At 41.7% G+C, this 18,028-nt stretch overlaps 1 protein-coding gene across 1 annotated transcript in view; it reads left to right on the top strand.

Annotated features, from left to right (window-relative positions):
* The first annotated feature begins 488 nt into the window (after positions 1-488).
* The window catches only part of CLVS2 (clavesin 2), a 55,357-nt gene continuing 37,817 nt past the window's right edge, over positions 489-18,028 (top strand). Inside the window, exons 1-2 of the mRNA XM_056488597.1 lie at positions 489-955; positions 9,637-9,811. Coding sequence (XP_056344572.1) covers positions 567-955; positions 9,637-9,811 — 564 coding nt within the window. The 5' untranslated portion in view covers positions 489-566. The remainder of the gene's footprint in view (positions 956-9,636; positions 9,812-18,028) is intronic.

Genomic DNA, 18,028 nt, shown 5'->3' on the forward strand with positions numbered 1-18,028 from the left:
TACGTAAATGGTGCCGCTCCGGGGAGGGCATCTCCCCTGCCAGCCGCGGGCCAGGGGAGCATCCCCGGGCGCCGCTCGCCCTGCCTAGCGCCCGGGCTCCTGGCTGCCGCGCCGCCCGAGATCCGCACCGGCAGCGGCACCGGCAGCGGCACCGGCAGCGGCAGCGGCACCGGCAGCGGCAGCGGCGGGGGCGGGCGGTGAGCAGCAGCCGGCAGCCCGCAGCCCCGCTCCCGGCGGGTTTCGGCGCCTCCGCGGAGCGGCTGCGGGGATGATGCGGCGCGTTGGAGCCCGCGGCGGGGAGGGCGCTATGTCAGAGAGATAACGCGGCTCCGCCAGCAGCCCGGGGGCAGTGTCGGTGCCAGCCCCCCCGGGAGCCGGCTGCCTGGCAGCCCCGGAGCCGCTCGCAGCTCGCTGACGGACTGGCCGCGGCGGCGGGGCCGGGCGGCGGCGGGGCGAGGCCCGGCGGGGCGGGGGAGCGGCGGGCAGCCGCGCCGGGGCACCCCGCCTCCGGGGGGCTGAGGAGCGCAGGCAGCACAGCCGGGCAGCAGCAGCAGGAGGGCAGCGCCATGACTCATTTGCAGGCAGGGCTCTCCCCGGAGACTCTGGAGAAAGCCCGGCTGGAGCTGAACGAGAACCCCGACACCCTGCACCAGGACATCCAGGAGGTGCGGGACATGGTCATCACCCGGCCGGACATCGGCTTCCTCCGCACCGACGATGCCTTCATCCTGCGGTTTCTGCGCGCCAGGAAGTTTCAGCACTTCGAGGCGTTTCGCCTCCTGGCCCAATACTTTGAATATCGCCAGCAGAACCTGGACATGTTTAAGAGCTTCAAGGCCACAGACCCGGGCATCAAGCAAGCGCTGAAGGATGGTTTCCCCGGCGGGCTGGCCAACCTGGACCACTACGGCAGGAAGATCCTCGTCCTTTTTGCTGCCAACTGGGACCAGAGCAGGTAAAAGCAGAGCCACTCGCCCACCTGAACCCCTTCTCCCCGCCGGCAATGGGTGGGAAAGCCGTGCCAGAGCAGAGGGAGAGAGGGTGGGCAGCAGGGACACACCCGGCGCTGCCCACAGGGGGCTGGGCAGCAGCCTGGAAGGCAGAGGGAGAGGATAAAGAAGTAGTACGTTCTGTGGCTTAGGGCCCTTTCAACCAGCTCACCCTTTGGGATGTGAATTTTGGGAGGCGAGCAGACACCGCTGGGATGCTCTTCTCAGTTGTCTGCTAGGAGGTTTACACCCTTCTTCCTCCCTTCAGCCGAGGTGAGCTGGCACGTAGATGATGTGCTTATCCCCCAGACAAAGGCTGATTGCACTCTTGGCTGGTCTTTCTGCTTCAGCACACACGGAGCTGCTCAGGTGCCATGGGAGAAGGTGGAAGATGCTGTGTGTAGAACAGGAGTATCCATCATGCATTTTGAGCTGAAAAGTTTGCCTGTGCAGGAAGCTGAGAATCTGAATCCTTTCCCTCAGCTAAAGAAAGCTCTTCCTGAGCCACCTGAAAATGCCAGGATGGAAGTTTCTGTAACCACTTCTTTTTCCACGCATGCTGCTCCAAATGTCAATTCTCTGCATAATAAGATCCAAGAAAACAAAGCTTTGATAGCAGATTGAAGACTAATCTCTAGAACAGTTTCTGGTCTTTTTCTGGGGACTGCTCTAGCCTGAAGATGATTTAGTAGGGTGACCCAAGAGCTGTCTCCCATCAAAGCCCTTTTTAGCAACCGGCTTAATATTATGTGACACTATTTGTTTATTGTGAATACATTGTAGGGGTGTCATGGTCAGTTTCTCCTGCAGTCTAAAATTATATCCACAAAAATGACTTGATTTCAGTACATTTAAATTCTCTCAAACCTGCTTCTGTGAGTACTGCATTGTTTTCTTCTGCTCCTAACCTGAGTGCAGGTTTAGGACCTGAAGCACGTTTTAGTGAGAAAACTTAGAATCTTGTAAGTTGCCATCCTTATTGCAGTAGCACTGAGTGCTCAGTGCAGACACCCTCAGCTCAGCTAGTGTGAAACCTTTGGGGGGACTCAAACAACTGTCAGTGTGGATAGAAAGGACAAAATCTGGGGGAGATGCATGTTTAAGTCTGCCCTTCAGGTGTTTGTTTAGCTGTCCTCTTGCGAGCTGTGTGGATTGCCATGGCAGGGAGCATTCCCACAGCTCCCTGCCCCGGCTGGTGTTACAGCTACGGACAGGTCTCTGTCCAGAGGGATGCTGGCCCACCTTGGCTCTGCTCTCCTTCAGACATGGCAGCTACACCTACACTATCTGTGGGAGAAGTTTCCTGTCCCTTGCTAACCCATGAATCAAGCATAGGGACTAGGAGAAAGCTGTCTGGCACAAATCAAAACTGCCCACAGCCAGAGTAATGACTAGAAAGGGTAGATGAATATATGCAGAGCTGGGGCCAGCATCCTTTTTCTGCTTTGCTTTTCTAGCAGATGGAGCATAAAAGCTGAGTGAAGAGCAGTGGTGATGAGGCTAAGGACTCGCTGAGTTTATTTCCTTCCCCAGATAAGGACCATCCTTGTTTCCTACATAAGGACCAGGTCAACTTTTAATTTTATAAACGACTCCACAAACTCTTAAAAATCCCTGAAGGAAGAATTAGCAGAGAAACGGATGTTTAGGATTTTTATTAAGTTGTATGTCTATGATAAAGAAGTTCCCTTGTTAAAGGTAGCATGACCTACTGTATACTGTTGTTTCTTATTAATGAAAGAATCCTAAAGCTTTGTGTGACATTTGCCATATCACTTGATTTGATCCTAGTCAAATGATATCAAGAATTCAAGTGCAGAGATAAAGTAACATTTAAAATAATAATTTTCATGTAGAAAGAGTAGGTTTATTTTCTTCTTGATGTTGGATATGCTGATATTTAAAGTACACGAGCTTAGCTGACACAGCAATAAATTTATGTGTTTTTTTTCATGAATTCCTATCGGTATGATTAATATTATTTATGCTATGATGACAAAGTGGCTGGGGTACACTAGAGTACTTAATGGACACGTTTGCAATTGGTTGCCTACTGCTTTTGAGCCCTGCGTGCTCACAGCACGCCTCTCCTCCAGAGCAGGGGATTTGTTTTCAGACAGACCACTCAGACAAAGCAGAGAGAGCTGAAGCCCAGCTGCGGGGAGTGGCTTGCTCCAAGGCACATGACAAGTCAGTGACACATCTGGGAATGGAGCTAGGTCACTTTCTTTTCTAATTAATTTAGTGCCTTCCATTATCTGATGCTCAGTGGCTGAACCTGGGCAGGAAGCATTGTGGAACTTGTACCCAGGCTGCTATTCAATATGTCTCAAGCTTATGCCTTAACTGACTTGAGATCTTGCTGTACATAAACCAATGCTCTTCTTACAGCAGCAATAGGAGGATTACTTATTGAAGCCTGTCTTGTTAGGCCCTCTTTGTGTGCTTCATAAACCAAGTTAATAGAGCACAGCAAGCCTCCACATTTATCATATATGTGCAACTTGTTATGGCCAGGATGTAACAATTAGAAATAAAAAGTTCCAATTTGTTATTTAGATGAATAGCAGATATACTAGAGATGATTTATATAGCACTCTCAGCCTATGACTTACATAGTTCCAATTAGAAAGAAAAGTGTGGGAGGCAAAAAATTCCTGTGGTAAAACAAGCCTGTGTACTAGATGTTAAATCATTAAATTAAAGCAGGGCCTGAAAACTGTACCAGATGTCCTGCCATCTGAACAACCCAATCAGACATGTGTTTAAAACAAACAAACAGAAAAGGGAAAGGTGAAAGATAACGTGCTCAGCAGCCCAGCAGTTTTTTAGTGGGATGCAGCCTATCTCTCCACCCTGTCTGCACTATGAGGAGAATGAAGGTCAGTGGCATTCCTGCCAGGAAGCTGGATAGCACTCAGGGAGGGATCATCCTTCCCTGTTAGCTTCCAGATTGTTGACTCTTAGCTACATTTGGCTTGTAGGTGTCTATGTGCATTTGAAGACTCCCTTTTTCTTAATATGTCCAGCTGGTGAAGTTTTTTTCAGTTAATAGTGCAATTAACTTCAGCTCTCAGCTGCAAGGGATCTGTTGTCATGCATGGTCTTCTGTATGCTTCCTGGCACCTGGCACACATTCCTTAGGAATATCAGTCCATTTTGATGCTATGTGTTGGAAACCTTTCCAGTATTAATTATCTCAGGTTTTTCCCCAGAAAGTGCATTAGCAAAGTGCAATGGTACCTAGTTCTGTCAGTGTCACAGTGACCCAGTCAGCTCACACCATCCTCAGTGAATATGGAAATCCCCTGCACTCATTTACTGCTGGCTCTGCTGTTGCATCAGACAGTTTAGAGCAGGGCAAAGACAGAGTCCATGGGTTTGCTTTCAAAACCAGGTTTTCACGTGCACAAGTGCTAGAAACTTCTCCTCCTGTTAAATGAAAATTTAACTTCTGTAGCTATGAGGAGGCTGGTCAGCTCCTCAGCTCACTATAAACAACAGGCAAGATGGCAAGGTATTTTTCAAGCTCTGATGGAGGCAGTATGACAAAATAAATAGCAATGCTAATAGTAGTAACATATTAACAGTAAAAAAAACTGCTTAGCAGAGTCAATTTTTGTTTGGAAGTTATATCTTCCAAATGATTACTATTAACTAGTGTAAACACTGTCATTTTTTTCTACAGTTACTCCTGCTGACTGATGCTGTTCTATTGTTTCCTAGTTTTCCCCCAGGTAACTTGATCTGTCTATCATACACCTGTATTTAGAGCAAAGGGATTTTGGCTAGGTAGATTTTTGATCAATGTAAAATTTAGATCAGCTAGTCTTTATCTGTGGCTGTGACTGTTAGACACTGGGCTAATATGTAGCATAATGAATGGTATTAAACATGAATCTAAAAGATAATCTGGTAAAATATTGAAACTATTTCTATGTTTTCTATGCATTTGTTGTAACAGTGCTTTATGTTTTTTAGAATAAGGTATCCTCAGGGCATTCTTTCACTATTTAAGCAGAGTAGCCATAAGAGAACTTTAAGTCTCACATCTTTTCATGATTGAAATCTGTACCCAAAACTGACAAACCAAGGAGGTATGAAGCATTAATTCATCGTTTGTGTATCTTGAGAGCTCTTGTTTTGGTGAAATTCTAAAAATATTGAGTCAGAACAGTAGCTTAGAGATGGGATAATGGCTTAGAGACTTGACCAGCTTTCTCTTTTAAATCACAGTGGCACAAGAGCTCATTTGACATAAGCCTTATCTTGTCCAAATGGTGAGAAGCTTAAAATACAGACTAAACTCTTTTTGTGTTTTGCACCTTCAAGAGACATATGGCTCCAGTTCAGGCAAAGGAGACTTACAATTTATCTCTTCACATCATGAGAGGCAGATTTGTGCCATTCAGTCTTAATTCTCAGAATGACTTCAAATTTCTTTCTTTTAGGGAGGAGATGACAAATAGCCATAGAGATAGTAGGGCAACTCTGCTAAATCAGATTATCTGTTATTCAGGGCAAAAGTGAATTGACTGGAACCAGAATCTGGTTAAACAGAAGATATGGTTGATGCCACTCATCATCAGGAGCATAGAGTATTGAAAACAGCTGACACAGCTGAGTTTGACATGAGGCATCTGTACCCTGAATTCTCCCTGTCTCTTTATGTTGGCCTGGTGGAGATCACAGTGGATGCATACAAGAGGATGTGTAGACCACATAACTTAGAGGTAAAGGTGAAAGGTCCTAGTGAACTATTACCAAGAGTTGATAGCCATGTCTGCCAGACTGTTTTCCAAAGAAATCCTTGGAAATATGTTGAGTCTGTTCATGCCCCACAGAAAAAAGTCATATAACTTTTCTTTTTTGTAAAGAGGGAATTGCTGCCACTCTTAAATTGCAAGTGTGGGATGCTCAGTAAACTGTTTGAGGTCTTTGTTTCTTAACAAAGACCCCAGTGAGGCATTTCCCTCCAAAGCTCTGTCACTGTTGGGGTAGAAATGGTAGCCAAAAGCTACCAGAGCATTTGAAAAATTCACTATCAGCGTGGCTGTTAACTTGTCACACCTTTTCAGGTTCTACTACATTCAAGTCAACCTGAATAAAAAATTTCAAGAGATAGCAAGTGGAGTGTCTCGTGTACCAGTCCCTGCTTCATTCAGTCTCAAATTAGGACCCACATAAAAAAAGGAACATTAAGAGTGCATTATATATGTGATATTTCCAGCATTTGTTACACACATTAATGACTGGACTGAAAAACTTGTCCAAGTTTTCCATCGAATTAAGCATGGTTCTATAAATGGAAGGCATTAAATGTATTTAAATTAACTGTGAGTTCTTGATTATCCTAGCAATTAGTAATATCTTGCTAGCTACAATATGTCCCATAAGAGTCTGTTTAAAAGTTAATGCAACTGGATTTAGCTATAAATAAATTAGGATTTATTTATTCACAGCCTAACTTCAGGCTGCTACAGAACATGCACTGCAGCCAGTTGGGCCCAGCACACCCTGTATATCTGACAGCACTGGGGCAAGTCATTAAAAAACTGTGCCAGGGCAAAATGACTGGCTTGCTGTTCCCTAAGTGCACATTTTTACTTAGCACAGATTGGTAAGAATAAAACAGTACCATCTTCCCCTCAGACTGTACACCATAGTCTCTTCAAATTAAGGGCTAATATTTTCTTTTTTTTCTTTTCCTTCAAAGTAGAAAGGCAGGACCAAATATGTTTCACACTCACCAGCTTGTCCTGTTTTTCTCACTTTTGACTTGTCATATTTCTGAATCTATATGGAAAGTAATTTCAGTGTGGAATAAAAATTTCAGCAACAAAAACCAAAGTAATTTTTCACAACTTCTTTTTACATAGGATTTTAATTTCCCTGAAGTCCAGCCAGGGGTAGAGTGTATTTTATGGCAGAGCCTGTGCATCTTAGTGCTGGCATACACTATAGTAGCAGTGAGGTGAAATGTTGGACAATGTGGGGCTGGAGTGGATTAAAGTTGACTCTTTACACAAATAACTCTGTGCTGTGTTAAAACTTCCATGCAGATTCTTCAATCATGTTTTTTGCTTGGCTTGTGCAACTGATACTTTCAATACTCAGCGTTTTGCACCACCTAAGATTTCATCTGGCACACCAGGTTTACATTTCTGGCTTGCCTTAGCATGTATTCATAGCAAAAGCTTCTTTAAGTACTCACTAATGGATTTGTGTGTCGTTCTGGTGCTCAGTACTGTACTTAAGTAAGGTATTGAAACCAAGAGAAGAGATCCAGTACAGAAGGAAGAACAGCTCCTATCTTCATCTAATTGCCCTGAAGGGTATTTGGGGTGGGAAGCTTGATTGTTAGTGACATGTCCCTGTGTACTCCTGATATAGCTTTTTAGACTTTAAGAATACTTTGGATACCTCCCTCTGGCAGAAAGTGTTCCTGCTTGCTTTTAGCCAGACCTGTTTTGTGAGGGACTTCTCTCTTATTTTCAGTGAGTAAACATAAATATTATTGTTGTGGACTGTATTTCTTACACTAGCAGACCTATAATAGGAGTTATGGTGGTGGTGAATATGCCACAGATTTGTGGAGACCCAGCCCTGTCACTGTTATTTACTCTCTGTGGCAGCTGAAATCCTGTTCCCATCACTGCCTGACAGTTTTCCTGTTGACTTAAATGAATTCAACACATAATTAGGTGTATTTCTGTTTACATGTAGACATCTTGTATTTAACACCTAGATATGAAAAAAAAAAGCATTTTATGGTCAGTCTTAGAGAGCTGACTGGCCTCATAAACAAAAAATCTTTATGTCTGATGCACCAGATTTCTAACAACCTTGTGCCACTAGGAAGCTCTTAATCCAAGGCATGTGATGTCTCCTTAAACTCCTTAGGGAGGACATTAGAGATGTGCATCAGGAATTTGGGATCCTTATTCTAGGATTGGATGTAGAGTTCTGCATTGTGGAGCTCTTCTGCAGAATGAGATCTTTTGAATGGGACAGCCTAAATGTCAAGTAGGGTTGAGGCAATTTTAGAATTTGAACATTTTTAATGTCTATTCCTTGTAAGAGCTGTGGTCAAAATCGTCCTCAGACCAAGACATTCCAAACTTCCTGTAAACCTTAGATCTCAGAAAAGTAAAGCATTAGAAAAGAGTCAATTCTCAGAAAAGTTCAAAGGAGAGGAGTGAATGTGAAAAAAAAAACAAAAAAAAACAAGGATGGAAAGATGTGAGAAGTCAGCTACAACAGATTAATTTCACTTGTGCTGTTTCCTTTTGCAGATATTTTCAAAATACAGTTATCCACAACAGAACAGTGCACTCATTGTATTGAAGCAAGTTGAATTCAGTATTATTTAATGTAATTTCTAAGTAGACAGACATGCTCTTCTCTACATATGCAGAATGGTGAAGAATTCTCTAGCAACTCACAATTTTGAAAATTTCTGTTTGATGCCATCATGGGGGACATTTAAAGGGCCTTGCTTAAAAATATCTGTACACTGAATATTTAACTGGAATATTTGTATTTCTGATATTTTTCAGGTTTAACTTTCTAATGTCTTATTTGATATAGTGGTGTGGGCTGGCAAATTTATGTCTGTTTTGGTAACTGTTTATAAAGTCCTGCAATCCTAGAATGGTTTGGGTTGGAAGGGACCTCAAAGTTCCTCTGGTTCTAACTCTCCTGCCATGAGCAGGGGCACCTTCATTACACAAACACCTCAAAGCCCTAGCATATGTTACTTTCTGCTTTTAAGATCCTTGAGTAATCAGCCTTCTGTAATTGTGGATTTAAGAGCAAAAAATTACACAGAGAGTGGGATAAGGAGAGCATGTGGAAATTCCTGATTTTAGTTGATAATTTTGTAGGACCCGTTATTTCATTTCCTCAGAAAAATATAGGAGGAAACTTTGGATCTACTCTTCTGGTATTAGTCTTTGTTTTTGGTATAATCATGATTTTAGAAAAATACGATTTGTGTAGAAGCTCTTATACGGACATGTAATTACACATAAAGATGCTAAAGCAGCTTAGGATACTGCAGAAGAGTTCAAATTTGGTTTTGATGTGTTGATGCCTTGGGTTTTAGCTTTTATATTTTTCAGATTCTCTGCTGCTTAGTGTGTAACTCTGAAACTTCTTACTAGGTGTTAGTGAATTCTCTTCACAGAAAGGGGGCAAGCCAGGGGGCTGAGACTTCATGGCCTGGGGCTGTGGTTGGACAATTGACCCCAATATGCAATGAACCAAAACTTATAAAAGTGTAGAAACTCGTGACTGGAATATTGGATTTGACTTGGGTGCAGCCCTGGCCGGGCTCTTGCACTGCCAAGGTGTATCCTTTCATAAATAACTATTTTATTCCTTTTGCTCTGTTGAGTCTCTGTTCCAGGTCGACCTTTCCAGGTATCATGTTACATTCTTGTGGTTTGTTGTGGCTGGCTGATGGTCTATAGGTACATAATCTTTCTTTAGAAGATGAGCTCAACTAATTGAGCTTTTGAGGATTTCCCAGCTTTAGGTGCTTCTAATGAAGCTCTTTGATTCAAACTTTTGACAAAGGGAGAATATTCAGAGAATACTGTGGTTGTTTCTGTTTTCCTAACCACCTCTCCTTTCCCCTCCTCAGGTACACGCTGGTGGATATTTTGCGTGCCATACTTCTTTCTTTAGAAGCCATGATAGAAGACCCCGAGCTGCAAGTGAATGGATTTGTTTTGATTATAGACTGGAGCAACTTCACCTTCAAGCAGGCCTCCAAACTCACACCAAGCATGCTTAGATTAGCCATAGAGGGCCTTCAGGTAACATTATTATTTTCTTTCTTATCCTAATTCTGCTTCGTTTTGCAGTTCATTACAAATCTAGGTCAATAAAAAAGACTGAAACAAAACAAAATCCCAACAATTTATGAATAGCAAGGCTATTAACACCTTGAGGTGTGGGTGTTCAGGCAAGCTACTTGTGACAGAAGTGTGAACTCAGTCAGCTAACTGCAGTAACTCCTGATGTGTAGGCTCCTTCCTTGCTATAAATACGAGGCGACTTTTTTGTCTTTATTCCAAAGTGACTGGCTTTCTGTAAATTCAGATGGTAGCTTCTGCAACAGGAAGTTAGAAGTAATCAGTTTATGTTGTAATTACGCACAGGGCTAATGAAATAGGAGTTTCTGCTGCCATGCCAGGTTGGTTTTTTTTTGTTGATTCTTTCAGAGACAGGCTCTACATCATTTGTCATGGAAGTGTGGGGCCCTGTGGTTGGACAGTTAGCTAGGACTTTTTATTTACTCAAGGTTCAGCATATGCTTGGCTCTTTTTCTGGGTCAAGATTAATCTGAGCAGCAGCTTCTGGGACTGAGTATGCAGTGATTTAAATTTCTTTCAGCTCATTGCAGATGCACTTTACATGGCACAGGCACATTGGTAAAGGATACTGTGTAACTCTGTTTCCTATGGTATTTTTTTCTTGTTAAAATGAGAAACTAAAATTGTTAAAGTGGTTGTTTTCTGCACAAACCTGAGTTGCCATGTTAAAAGTATCTGTAATTCACTCCTGTGGCAGTGTACCTTGCTTTTAGAAGGACATGTATTCCTCTTCTGTTTCTAACATTTATACATTTTTATAACTCGTAAAGCAACATAACAGCCTTACCTTTGAACTTTTTTCACTGTGATAGTGTGATTTTTGAAGAAACTTGTATAGCAGTAATAGGGGGTTTTGATCTAACTGATGAAATGGCTCAACTAGTATTCAGCCTGCTGTTGCACACAGAAGGGTACTGACATGAGACAAAGATCTCAGTTCTCATTTTGCTCTGTCTCCTTATGCAACAGTGTGATTTCATTGTCTTCACAACTACATTAGAAGGCAGCAGTGAGACCTGTGCTCTAGCAGTGCTGCATTTCCTTGTATTGCTTTCAAAGTTGTTGTCTTTTTTGTGCTTTTTTCAAAGTTAGCCATTATTTTCTGGTTTAGAACATGAATAAATACTTTAGTGGTCTTTGTTTTCATGTGATGGTGTTTCTTGGGCATTTTCCAGGGATGGTTATTTTGAGGAGAGCTTCAGTGAATAATTGCATCTTAAAAAATATGGGGGGGTGACCTACCAAACTTCAGGAGGGCTCTGAGGCTCTTCATACTTCTGCCATCAATTGGTTCATGACTGAATTAAGGAGAAGTCCATTGGCTTACTTAACTTACCCATTCCCCAGCTTTGTAATTTCAAATATTCCAAGTCTGAGGGCGGTCAGCCCCTATGGCATCATTTTGTGGTCACTGCCTTCAGTGCTTTTTGCTGCAGAGATGCAAAAGTGGGCATGAAATGCTCCAGAAGAGAGAGGGAAAAGGCATTTTAATTACTGCCTTTTATTTTGGAGGAGAATGCATAGTGAAAACATAATTCTGAATGATGTCAAAGTAAAAAGTGCTTAATCAGGTAGAATGAAAAAGAACAAGAACAACTCACGCACACTATTTATTTATGATCTTTGTGAATACTTTCTATTTAATCAGAGAAATGAAATTTACTTTGGCTTATAAGATTTAACAGGGCTCAAGATGCTGAACTTTACCATTTGGAGAATTTAAATATTTGAGTTGCTTAGGCAGAAGAGGACAGTGAGAGTGGGATTAGTGACCACTGAATTTGATGTTAACCAAATCCCTTTGCCTCCTGAATGAAATCTACTGAATTTGCATTATATTTGCTTAGCTTCCATGGTGAACAGAGTACTCACTATGGTATGTACCAAAGACCTCACAAGCTATGGCATTTTTTGGCTTTTCACAATGGCTTAATGTTTAGGAAATTGCTTTTGAAAGTAAGAGAAGTAAATATACAGTTTTCTACCGTACAGAAGATGAGTTCTGGTATATACTTTGTCTGCATACGTGTCAAATGGGAGTGTGAAAAGAATCATACCCAAACTTACATGTATAAATTAGAAAAACTTCCTAGGTAGATGCTTCCAGGAAAAGAGACTTTTGATCATGGCATTTACAGGACAGTGATTATCTGTAATCTGATGTGAAATTCTAGCATAGCCATTGCAACAGTGCTGTGCCAAACAATTGGTGCAGTGTAGGTCAGTGCTGATTTGTAGGACAAGTGGTTTTGCTAGACAAGAAGGTGAGGGCACTTGACTGGGGCTCTTGATGCTCCAGTCCTTGCTCATACACTGGCTGTGTACTTTTGGAAAAAAGGAGCAGCACTCTTCCTTGCAGATGCTTGTGCCTACAGCATGGCTGTTGCTCCTCATCAGTGAGAAGGAGGATTTGCACTTAGAGCTCCTACACCTTCCCTAGTGTAAAGTCAGAAGGAAAACATTTTTTGAGAGCTGAAACACATGCCTCGACTTTAGGACTTTGTGTTGACTCTCCCTAGTGCATTCAGTGTGTGGATGTTTGTGAGTTCCAGTGTTTAGGTGCCCACTTTTTCCCATTCATTGATTTCTGTAGCCAGTCACTGACTTTGGGCTTTATGAAGAAGCTCATGTTACTCAGCACCTGTGTTCCTGAAAACAGGGAGTGCTGCAGCATTGTGTGCTTCAATGTCTGAGTGCCCTGAGAAGGTCTCTTTCAAAAACTTTATAAAATTTTACCTCCTTCACCAGTAATGGATTGCAATCTGGGTGCTTCAGCTATTTTTCCCATAGAAGACAAAAATTTTGAGAGCTCTGAAGAAAACGAGTCCTAAATTTCCATAGACAGTGATGAACACTGAGCAAAAAACCCAAAATGTATCAGATAGTTTCTGTATAAGGAACAATTAAATTGGCTGGAATTCATCTGGATGGAAGAAATAAAACTGCAGAGGGAAAGTACAGAAATCTATAAAACCATAAAATCATAGGATAATTCAGCTTGGAAAAGACCTCAGGAGCTTGGTAAATCTAACCTCCTTAAAGCAGGGTCCCTGATGAGGTCAGACCAGGATACAAACAAGATCATGGATGGCTGGAGAGAGTGGACAAGCTGCAGATGTTATTTGTTATTTAAATTTTAAAGAATGGGCATCATGAGGTAATGCTAGCAGGAGACCTGGCTCTTTATAAGACATCTTTGTACATCTGACTTGCAGAACTCTGTGCCATGAGGAATTCTGGATGCTTAAATTTTAGCTGTGTTTAGGGAAAATGAAAAGAGAGATGAACTGAGGATTAGTAAATATATAAAAACCAAACCAAAGTTCAGAATTCTTTAGGCTGTACAGTTGGAGATGAGGTGGATGCTGTGTGGAAATAATCACATATGTAGTTCAAGTTTTAGCTGCTCTAGGCTCTCTTTTCTGGCCTCTGTTAAGGACAGGATATAAGGCTAGGAGGACTTTTGGCGTGGCATAATTAAATCAGGTGTTGTATATTCCACTCCTATCCCCCCATTCTTGCAAACTTGCTTTTTATTTTGCTGCTTCTGGCACTGCCCTGACCCCTGCTGCCAAAACACCTAGCTGAGAACACTTAGGCAGAAAGAGGGAGGAGGTTCAAGGTATCATTATTTTCTTGGTCATAGTCCTTTTTTACATAAGCCCCTATATGGACTTTTTTCCCCCTAGTTATCAAGCATTGTTTTCATAAGGCAGATGAAAACAGTTTCAAAAACTGAAAATTCAATTTGAAAATGATATTGAAAGTTTTGTTATTATTAACTCAGACAGACAGCTTTGGAGGTAATTAAAATTGAGTTTTGCAAAATGGAACACTATAGGTGTGCATGAATCACTTTAACTGATTAACTGATATTTAGTATTCTAAAACCTGGGCCACTAATTCCTTCTTAAATATTGATTTCTATTTAGTGCATAATACTAATTGCATGCATGACAGATTTTTTTCATGCATGTTTTCACTCAGACAGGCTGTAGATCCAAATACTTTGCAAAAGCGTATAGTTATTGGTGGCTGAGTGTGAATGCTTTTCCCCTAGTTAAAAAGCTGGTGGAAAAAAGATGATGCACATTTAAATGGGGAGCTGAGCATATGTGGACAGTCAGCATTGTTGCAGAAGACAGAAGATTCTTGCATCTGGGACAAGGGTGTTTGGGAGAAACAGTGGTAGTATTATGGGGGACAAGGCAGGGCTTTTAACTGTGTCTTTTTTTTTTTTTTTGTAACAGAGGAAGGCTTCATAAGCTAAAACAAGCTCACTCCTGTAAAAATGAAAGCAAACTTGAAAGTAAATGAAGGCAGCATCCTTGCAGCTACAATTACTTTCAAAAACATCTTTCACCCAGCTGTTCTTGTGAGCTGTAGGAGCAATATCCCCAGCCAGATGTGCTGCAGCAGTGCAAGCTGGAAGTACCAAACACAGACCATGTACAGTCTGGTGATGAAAGTGACACCACTTCCTATTCCCATTTTCTCTAAGTGTGAACTGTATCAGTGTCTTGCAGGGAATCTTACTGAACATCAGGGTTGGTTCAGCAAGCAGAGACTGCTTAAATTTTGCCACCTGGTTCTGGACTGCATCTATGCATGTTGAAGTGCCAAGGATTCCTAAGACAGGAACTTCCAGAACTAAGGATTCCTCTGAAAACAGTATCATGACTTCATGTAATTATTTGGTCACATGCTCTGTGCAGTGCATAAGATTGCTAATAATGAGCTGAAGGAACAGTTAGTACTAGCAGTGAGCAGCAGTGAGTTGAAAAACACAAAATAGAGCTTTAAATGTTTTTGCATCCAGACTTAAAACTATACACCCCTCTCACTCAGTGCTTGAATTTTCCACCATTTTTTGAGAACAGGATCCTGACACTTCACATATTGCTTAAGAGAATATTAAAAACTAGCAGACTCAAGCTTTTAATGGGACTATCTTCCATTTTCAGGAAGTCTAGTAAATAATTTAATTTAGGGTTTTTTTGTTTGTTTGTTTTTTAAATCAAAGAATTAAGTTGTTTGTAAATGCTAGGGTCCCCTGAGCCCAGGACTTCCCAGAGTGTAAACAGTGCAATTTCATAGCAGTTCAACTCATGTTCTGTAGCATCAGCAGTTAAATGGGATATTTTTCCTAAGAGCTTGTTATTTTCAACAGCTTGCTTACACTTGGTCTTCCTCACTTGTAAAAAGGCCATAAAAAGGCTTAGCAGCAATGTACTGTGGAAACAGGGTGGACTGGAAGTGATTGTTATTTCTAGCTCCTCACCTGCTGTCTGGATGAGCTTAACCTGCTGGGTGAGAAAGGGCTTTGTGACCACAGCTCGAGTTCAGCTACAAACAGGCACGTCTGTATCGACACAGCCATTATTCAGTGTGCTTCCAGCTGTTAACCTGTTGTCTGAAGACAGAATAATTAATTTCCTTGCTAGAGTCTCTTATGATGCTCATAAAAAAAAAAAGTTGAATGCCTTTGGACTGTTGATTTATGCATTCTCAAAAACACACTTTTAAGATGAGGGGATACCATAATCTTTTTTTTCTGTTTATTTTCCTATCCCCTACCCAGAATAATTCCACTGAAAGATTACTGTTAAGTGTTTCCTAATTTGGGGTGCCCACTGTGACAGGCTATGGTCTGATTTTCAATCATTTCTTATATATTCAGAACCCAGCTGACATTTATTTTTGATCCAGAGGATTCAAGACTTTAGTCTTGATCTTGAGCCCCCAAGCCAGGAGTCTGAGTTCTAGCATGGCTAAATTAAGAGCTTCTCATTAGACTCTCTTTGAATGCACATGGTGCCACGTGGGCTGCCACCTCTGAAACAAAAGAGAAGAAGCAGCAAACTGAACTGCCCCTTCCTCCCCCAGAAACTTTGCTCTGTGGCACCTTTCTGAAAACTGCAGGGAGGCTTGTTGGAGTTAGATACCCACCCTCCACACTGCTGCTGGAGCTGGTGGGTTGTCATCCTCCATGTGAACCTGAGCAAGAAGGACAGAGGGCACTTTGCCAGTGGTTTGCAGATATTTGCTGTGAGCAAGGCGTGGTTAGTTGTGGGGAGCTTGGCTTTTGTTCAGGCACTTTGATCTCACTGGCACAGACTCTTCTGCTCCTTCCTCCTGCCCTTTTTGCTCTGAGCAGGCTTTGCCACAGTCCTGCTGTTTCCCCAGTTCCTCAACCCACTCCTGCTGACATTGTCTTACTTTGTACTAGTCTTCACTGATGTGTTTTGTGTCTCTTTTCTGGTGGCATCCTCCAAAACCTCAGTCAGCAGAGATGACTGCATGACACATTAAGTTCATCTTAGACTCCTTAGGAGATTTCAGCCTTTTGTGATCTCACTGGCCAAATGCTCCCCACATCTGGCTTCCAATCACCTTCAAACTTCCCATCTCCAATCCTCTTTTACCTGGTGTTCCCGTTGCTCTTCATACCAGCCATGAAAGTAGCACTGCAGAGTGAGTCCTGATGTGTTTACATACCAAGTGAGTCCTTTAGGCACCAGGCTGTTGAGGAAACTCTCCTATTAGTCCCTCACACCAGAGCCAGCCTGCTTGGTACACTTGGTGCTCATGGGGCCAGGCAGGAGACACTGGGAGCTTCTGAGGATGTTACTGGAATGACATGCCATGATCTAGAAAAAGAAGATTTTTTTTTTTTTTAATCTGATGTTTTCTTCTACTCAACAAAGTATATGTGGTCAGTGTAGAAATCAATGAAAATGTTCATAGTTGACATTTTTCCATCAGCTCTGTCAACAGAGAAAAATATCCAAATAAAATTATTGCATCTTGGGAGAAAGAAAATAGATGAGATGACAGTACATGCAGGCTGCTTCTTGAGCTTTTGCTAAATGCTGTCCACTTTTCTGTTTTTCTTCTCTTTATCAGGAAACTGAATCTATCTGCATTAACTAAAGAGTGATTAAATTGCTCTGAGGCTGAGAAACTAATACAATACTAAGGTGACACAAGCATGAAGGGCTTGTAGCACAAACTTAGTATAGACAATTAATTCTTGTCACTGTGAATGACTTTCTGTTGTCTCTGGTAGACCACAGTATGGTTATAATGATTCCTCAGCTTCAAAATATCTATTTATTTTTGAGAGTGATTTTTCTCAGTCAAGGTCTAAATATTTCTCTTTTCTTCAGTATCTTAAGGCCATAAAGGGAATAAATAGTAGTCTTCCTTGTAAGGTCACTCAGAATTAAAACTAATTTGTTGTAAATTGTAATGTTAGAGACAGAAGACATGTTTTAAGATCATAGTTCACCTTCCTGCTAAGGCAAGATTATCCTGTGCATTTTATTTTCTAGTGCTCCTCACAGTTTAATTTAAAAGCTTGGAGGCAGGTCTGGCACATTCTTTGGAAACCTCTCTATGACTTCTTGCTCTTCAGATTTCCTCTCGGCATTAATCCTAATTTTTCTATTTCAAAATGTCAGCTCCTATAAAACCCTTTTCTATTTCACTGTGTGCTGTTGGGTCCAAAGCAGGGATTGGTATGTGACTCCCAGTAACCCATAGAAAGGAATTGTTTTGATGCAGTACCTATCTGCAGCAGCAGTGATTTGAATCAGGACCTGGAGATGTTCCTCCTGACTTGTTTGGCACTGGAGATAGTGAGATGTGAAAATAAGTGGGATCCTCTTTATTTGGATAGCCTAAATCTATTTTTTATAGTGTTCAGTTTACCTGTGTTGTCAATCCATTTTATATATGCATTTCATGTTTAATCAAAAGTATACACTGGATCATTTTGTAATTATTTTCTGAAACCAGTCTAACCTTTATTTTCCATGATGCTAATAAATCCCCTGTGATCTTATTAGCTGTGCAGAGTTGTCTTTATGTTACTGTCTTCTGCACATACTGCCCATGCATTTAGTGCTTCTGCCAGCAAAGCCTTACAGCAATCCATCCACAAAACAATACAATGTATTTTTTTGTGATTTTGGTTTATATTCCTTGGCAAGTGTTCACCTCCTTTGACAATTATTTTTTATGAATCCAGTTTGCCTTTGGTTATAAGCAAAATTTTGACTTTGTTTATAAGTGATTGTTGTGCAGGAAGAACACTGCTGTCATAATTCACTAATGTTAAAAACAACTGTGGGAAACTTCTCTGAGGGAAGCACC

This window comes from Oenanthe melanoleuca, chromosome 3 (assembly GCF_029582105.1).
Source record: "Oenanthe melanoleuca isolate GR-GAL-2019-014 chromosome 3, OMel1.0, whole genome shotgun sequence".
In the NCBI taxonomy this organism is placed as follows: Eukaryota; Metazoa; Chordata; class Aves; order Passeriformes; family Muscicapidae; genus Oenanthe; species Oenanthe melanoleuca.